Source organism: Triticum urartu, unplaced genomic scaffold, assembly GCF_003073215.2.
Source record: "Triticum urartu cultivar G1812 unplaced genomic scaffold, Tu2.1 TuUngrouped_contig_5816, whole genome shotgun sequence".
In the NCBI taxonomy this organism is placed as follows: domain Eukaryota; kingdom Viridiplantae; phylum Streptophyta; class Magnoliopsida; order Poales; family Poaceae; genus Triticum; species Triticum urartu.
Window position 1 is genome coordinate 5,790 of NW_024116522.1, and position 7,517 is coordinate 13,306.

At 40.0% G+C, this 7,517-nt stretch overlaps 1 protein-coding gene across 1 annotated transcript; it reads right to left on the reverse strand.

The window, feature by feature from the left end:
• Positions 1-210: 210 nt before the first annotated feature.
• On the reverse strand, positions 211-7,488 carry LOC125529751 (the record flags this gene model as incomplete). The annotated part of the gene is given in 14 exon segments (XM_048694169.1): positions 211-1,109; positions 1,198-1,327; positions 1,483-1,718; positions 1,983-2,067; positions 2,152-2,229; positions 2,424-2,464; positions 2,745-2,804; positions 3,282-3,401; positions 4,433-4,702; positions 4,783-4,854; positions 5,365-5,427; positions 5,516-5,698; positions 5,866-5,982; positions 6,055-7,488. Coding segments are annotated over 12 exon segments (2,652 nt in total), but the record flags the coding sequence as incomplete, so codon positions are not given.
• Between the last annotated feature and the right edge of the window lie 29 nt (positions 7,489-7,517).

Genomic DNA, 7,517 nt, shown 5'->3' on the forward strand with positions numbered 1-7,517 from the left:
GAAAGTGGCCTTGTTAGCCCACCACGAATGTCCTCTTGTCACACAAAATGTGTATTACTCCCTCCGTTCGGAATTACTTGTCGCAAAAATAGATGTATCTAGACGTATTTTAGTTCTAGATACATCCATTTTGTACGTCTAGATACATCCATTTTTGCGACAAGTAATTCCGAACGGAGGGAGTACTTCAGAAGGAAGAAATGCAAAATGTACGTATCACATTAACATCTACTACATGTGTAATTTTTTTAAAGAATTCTTAGTTCTGAGAATAGCTTGTGACAGAGAAAGCAAAAATCAATACTTGCACAAGAAAGAAAGCGCAAGAACATCACTACATCAGCGCAGCAAATCAAGAACATGCTAGTTTCAAATTTGTGTTGGAGTAAACTACAAAAGCGGTAACTTAAATCTGCTTCGCTACAAAAGCAGGAACCGAAGTGTGCTTCGCTACAAAAGCAGCAACTTGAATCTCATCAGCTGCAGGAAACAAGTCCGCCTTTATAAGACAAGCCAACGCCGTCACCTGACCATGTCCCTGATGCCCTAAAGATTGCTCTGACTGTAACTGAAGAGTAGCTCGGCAATCGCATTGGTGAGTAACTGCAACGAAGAATCTGGTACTCGAGATCACGGCAGTAATCTTCGCAGTTACCCTCTTGGTGTATTCAAGGAACAATCTTGCTGTTCCGGAGAAACGACGATCTGAAAATCGCTTTGCTACACCGGACACCACTTCCAGCATCAAGCGTTGTACCAGCTCCAAGTAGGAGTTGCTTCCTACTCTGTTTCCGAACACAAGTAGCCTCCTTCGTAGAATTTCTCCATTTCCTGTTCCACAAGCTGATGTTGACTGCGAAAAGCACAAAGAACTTATTCCAGGATGTTCTGATTTTCCTTGGCATTTCCTAAGGTTCAGAGAACAGATGATTCAGGAAACATGTAGAGCCTCTGCTAGAGCTTATCCCGAGTGCTCCTCCGGATCTGGAGTTCTGTGCGGATCTGCTGTACTGCTCCTCAGTGACCTTATAGGTCTGGCAGCACGCATCATTAGGCCAGTTCATTTCCGCATCCTTGGCAGCACATACCACCGGCACGAGGTTAAGGATCTAGCGTTAATGGTATCAAGTGGATGAGATTTACATACTTACAAAGTGATTAGATATGCTCGTATTACAGAAGTGATAGGTGCTGTACCTTCTGTGTGCAGAGTGCAGCACCATCTTGCTCTTGCATCCAATTCGGCACAATACCTCAATCAACGGTCTCGGGTTCTAAGCAGCCAGAGGCAAGAGAAGGGCAGCTGGCATTGTACCTTCGAACAAGCCTGCACTAAATAGAAAACCTGAATATGAACATTTTTCTATCAATGTTTTCACACCTACTAGCGCTAAAAACTCACAGGACTACTATTAAGATGTACAGCAGAAAAAAGAAAATAACCTAGAATTAAGACCAGCTTGGAAATTTATCTCTACTGACCTTCTTTTCCACCAGCTGCAGTAGTAACTCGGTGTCTAGAACACAAGCAGAGGCCATTCCAACCCAACAGTTCCTGTAGCTTGTGGACTCACAGGTTCTTTTCATTGCTACAACTCATTAGAATCAATACTTGGAATTATTTTCTTCAGTAGGCTAAATGATGATGTAGGCATGTTACATTCTGCAGTGAACTGCAGTAGCTCGTTCTCTAGAACTGCAAAAGCATCAGCAAAAGCCTGCCATGAAAAGCATCAGAAAATACCAGTAAGACTTATTGATCCATGATTTGCCGGACGAATATTTATATCTTCAAAGGCCAAACAAAGAACGCATTAGTACTAGTACCATGCAAAGACTAAATTTCAATACCGGGATTCCCCGGTCAGATGAGTTACTATATAACAGAGCATAATAACAGAAAACGGCATTGCCACAAGTCCAAAACGCTCTAGATGCAAAAGATGGATTCAAGCAGTCCAGAAAAGATAATTTCAACCAACCTTGATGCATTGGTGGATCCGGAAACAATTCCGGCCCACATTGTTAGCAGGGCAAAGAGGGTCATCGATATGAATTGGATCAATGCTGCAAAATCCACAATATGAAAACTTAACATAGGCAGAAGGCGACAGACATAAACGATGTATTACTGAGATCGACTTTTATTACCTGTGCCCTCTTTCTCGGTTCAAATAAATTCCACTTCCTTGGATGGAAATACGCATATGGCGTGGATCAAACACATTCCTGTCATCCAGAATGTTTGAAAGCGGTTAGAAGTCAGATGCACCAATATATTGCTAATTTAGCTGTCCCAAAAGAGAAAACATACACTGGGCCCCTATAGTCATTCTAGCACACTTTACATGCTTTTCTACATCTGGTACTCATATTTTCCCTTATGTTTTAAACAATAAAGTGTCCATACATAACTCACTTACCCAAAAAAATACAGGAAATCCATCAAAAGGCTCCCTAGATTCTGCCAAACACAAAACAGCAAAAATGTAGCGTTAGTGGCAGTTTACAATAAAAATATGAACTTGCTAAGAAGAGGGGCCAGAGATAAATTTTTATTTTTCCATTGGTACTACTGAAGTTTGAAACTCAAAGATGACCAAATATCTACATATATGTGAGCCAACCACTAAAATATAATATATGATACAGAAACAAATATCTCACAGAAACATGATAGAGTAACCAAGGAAAAAATAGTGTAGATTCTAAGTGAGCTATACTATTCAAGATGTGCAACTTACTTGGTTAATAGGCCGACCAAGATGATGTTCATGCTGAAGAAAACGAGTGATTAACAACACCTGCGAAGGATATTAAAAGATGAAGTTCTTTTCACAGGTCATCTCAAGAGTTAATGTCGTTAATAAATATAATATGCTAACATGAAATGTAAGCATCAAGTATGTTATCCAGAGATGAAAATATATAAGAAAATATAAGTTAGCTCGGAAACGTGCTTGTAATGCTGTTAGACATACATTAGCAGTCAATACGAGGACATATTATCTGACCGAAAAAAATTATCTGATTGGAAGGTTTAATCCAGACAAACCATCAAAAGTATAGAACATTCAACTGTGACCAACCCTGATAAAATTAACAAGAAAAATTCTTACTAAAATTAAGGAAGATATTTTAGTCATTATTATACTAACTCAGAAGCAATGATCTGGAGAGCGTGTAGGTGAACATAAAGAAGTTATCCAGCGCAAACAAACTTTCAGAGTCATAAATCAACACAAAAAGAAATCATGGGAGTATTATGAAAAGCTACATACCAAACAGTAAGAGCTTAGACCACCCGAATATGGGTGGTCCAAACTACGATCTGCCAAAAACTTCTTCATGATTAAGGCAAGGGGTAAAGCCGCAGGAAATTGCTGAGTCAGCTCACCAACCTGTAGCCAGTTAAGAAAGAAGGTGAATAAGCATGGCAAACTTGGATCTCTAATTTTAGTCCCGAAAATTTTGTATTCATGACTTTCAAGCACAATTTCATGGGCACCAAAGCATGTGACAGTACCATATAGTTAGATAGTTCCATGGTTCAACTAACCAAGCAGCTAGCTAGCTGACCATTCATGTGCATACAAGACTTGCACTTGCACTTGAGAAAGAAACTAAGTGATTGTGGTGGTATTGAACGCAACATACTAAACAAATCCAAAACCTCATAAATGTTGCCTTCCAGCATCTCTTTTTCTTTAGTTGAACCATCACCATGACATCATTAAAAACAGAAATCACACAAGAACCATCATTATCTCATCCTTAGGATCATTTGAGGCGACATGTATGTAAGCATCAAATGAGAAAACATTACTATTACCTCCGTACCAAAATATAAGACGTTTTGTAGGCTAGTTTAGCCTACAAAAAACATCTTATATTTTGATACGGAGGTAGTACTTTTTAATGAGAAAACATTAGTGCTCTCGAACATGTGACAACTGATAAGAATTAAGAGCAATGATGATAATTCGAACTGCCTACGATCGACATGATGCAACTTAAGTATGGCAATAAATTTGTGTGTAAATGGTATATACAATTTGAATTCAGATCATGCTTCACACACAGATTATTACAATACTGAACTGCAATATTACATAGAGCGGATACATAAGGCATGTACTTATTCATACCCAATTACCCATTAAGCATTCCACCTTATAATATATTTGTATTTTTATTACATGATCATGTAATCCTCATGACTAACTGTTCAAAATATTCAGTGATACTTAGATACAGGTTGATTTTCTATTACAGTAAACTGAAGATAACGATACAAAACTACCAGACTGTGATCAAACATCTCAGAAACAAAACCTTTTCATAAAGGCTGACTTTAAAACCAACAAATAGAAACAAAGCAGAACATATTTTACTTAAAAATATTCTGTTTGATAGTAGCTTTTGATTTTACCAACTCAGTAGTCTGGAGTCCTGTGTGGGATGGTGATTTGAAACTTATATCAAGACGAATTGACCGCACAGCATCACAATCATCCTTATTCATTTTTGAGCCCGCAAGCGCGTTGCTGCCTTCTGAACTAGAATTGTCAGAACGAGGAGGGCTCCCTTGCTCCCCAAGCACATTGACTGAAATTTCTTGTGAGCTATCCAGAACAGAAGGGTACTCGTTGGACATATTTATGTCACAAGGTACTTGGGCTACCAGCATGATCACAGGTATCTGCAAATTTTTAATGATGAAGAATGGGGAAAATAAAAACTAGCTGGCAAACTAGCAAATTAAATGGGATTATGACTTACTGCTGTGTTTTCAATAGTTTTGAGGGAATCACTCCTAACCCAGTCCTGATTTCCAAGGCACCTTGCCGCATGCTAAAGAAAAACAAAAAAGACCTGTGAAGATCAGCTTTATTTTTTCCTTTGGGCATAAAAGCATATAAAGATGTATGCATTGTAAGTAAGCATGGGCGTGCAGTTATGCACAAAGTATAGTAAGAGAATTATTGTTAATTAAATGTTGATTGCCAAAAGCCAGTAACGTACTATGACCCGCGAAGATATACAAACAAGTAGACAACTCAAAAATTAACTTATCCAGAACATATCTGTAGCAACTCACAAGGCATATAGCACCAAAAAACAGAAAGCATTTAATGCTTCGCTTATTTCCTATGTTAATTCTAACAAGAAACAGTGCCGTATATTGTTGCAGCAATGGTGAAACCATGAAAGGAGCTTAGTGTAAGAAAAAACACGTAGATAAAACCAAGTGTTAACATCTCAATATCTGTTTAGACAAATTTGATGCTCAAATCTGATAATATGTCATTCACCTATTAAAGAATCCAGAGAGCAAAAAATCTATTAGCAGACATGCATTACCTGGAGACATGTTTCCTTAATGCCATTGCGGCCTTCCAAAATTCCAGCTTCTTTAATAGGTTCCTGGAAACAGCTACAAATTTAGTTCCATGATGGCACAAAGACAACTGCATTTGTGTTACTATGTTGTGTTAATGGTCATGCAACTCACCAGATTTCGGACTGGGGGGAGAGAAACCACGAGATCTACATCACTAGTTGGAAGGGCCAAACCAGTGGCATTTGAGCCAAATAGATTTGTACGCGAGCGGGGCCAGAGGACTTGCAGGCACCGTGTGACCCTTTTGACAGCCCAATTTATATAGGGCTTCGTCACCAGATTTGCAGCAGCAACCTTGCAAGTATAATGAATAGCATCAACACCCATCAAAGGAGGAATTTCACGTGCACAAACTAAGGCACGGCATGCAATTACTAGGCATCAGAGTAACGATTAATGACTGATAGCGCACATTCATGAAAGTTGTGATGATGCAAAAGGCAGGAGGTAAGGGAGAATACCTGCTTACAGAATTGATCAATTTCTTCATGTAGAGCATTGTGCATCAAAGAAAGGGACGCCTTGTGAGGTGAACCATTTAACATATCAGGTGGCTGCAGAGGAACTGCAACATCTGGCTGCAAAAACATATGTCAGTAACACATAAAAAATACTTGTCAGTAATAGAAGAATGGAAATTACTTCCTTACATGTTGATCACGTGAAAGCTGTGAAATCTTAACAAGGTGGTCCTGCAAGACAGTATCCTCAATTGATTGTACCAGTGTACCAGTAGAGGTGCCTTTATTCACCCATGAAGGCCATACGACTTCAGGGCCATCCAAGCAAAACTGAGCCCTATTGAAAATTTTATCATCAGAAAACAAACTTCTCATCCCCCAATGCCGCGGGCTTGAACTGCCAGATCTAACAATTGGGAATCCACGTTTTCTTGACTCTCCAACAGGAGAAGGAGGAGGTGGCCGAGGCATGCGAGGAACACTAAGTAATACTGGTGATGGAGGTCTTCTTACAAGAGGTATATCCCTCCTGGTCGAAGACACACATGGGCTCCTGTGATCATGACCACCCCTAAAGTCAGATCTTGATAGCCTTCGTGATATATTAGAAACAACTATTGGCCGCAGCATTGCATATGGTAATGTATCTCCCTTTACTATTTCACTGGCACAAGATGGACTCTTTACAGCCGAAGTACTCTTATCTTCAGGACTGTCTTGCATGGAAGATGGAGAATGTGAAGCTTCATTATTGATGTCATTCCCTGCCACTGAGTGACAAGCAGGCTGAGGGGAAGGATCAGAAGGTTCATTCTGGGAACAGAATGGGCTTGGGCTGGATGGTGGTGATGATGGACCAGTTGGATTATATGTTGATGATGGAATCCCAATAGCCAGATCATCGACAACTCGACTAACATCTGCCTCATGCCATGCCCAAGCACTGTCATCTGAACTAAGAGATGGTGGCCTAGAAAAGCCCGTTCCAGCATGTTCTGCAGGACTCCAATACATCACGCCTCCGCCAAAATATTGATTAATATCTCTTCCAGAAGTTGCGCGGCCATCTGATTCTTCTTCAGAAAACCAATAGCTTTCAGTATCATCCCCAACATCTGATGTGTTTCTTGGGTCACTATCGCTAAAATATTTCCTATCTTTTTCACTGCAAATGCCACCTCTCTGAATTAGTTGAGCAGGAAACCCAGGCCAAGCAGAAGACTGCATATGTGGGGCAAATACCGGATCATAACTTAAAGCAGCATTTTGAGTCAATTTACCATAACCTCTGAAAACAGGAGGCCAATCAAAACTTAAGGGCACTGACAGAGAAGATAACATTTGATTGCATCCAGCTTCAACTGGTGAGCTTCTCACCTGATGGTTGGCAGGAATGAAAGGTTGGTTAAATTGAGTAGGCCATCTGTAACCAACGTCAAGATGCAACCTGTCTGCTGCAGCAGGGCGCTGTTGCATTTCAGGTGATACAAAATGGGGTGCTACACTAGGCCACTCATATGACGTTCCTCCCAGTAGGTTCCGGTTGAATGCATAATATTCATCTACACCATTCTTCACTGCTGTACCATTGTCACTTATAGCACTTTGGAGAATGTTAGCAGGGATTACTGATGGTAAAAGTTTGGCGGTGT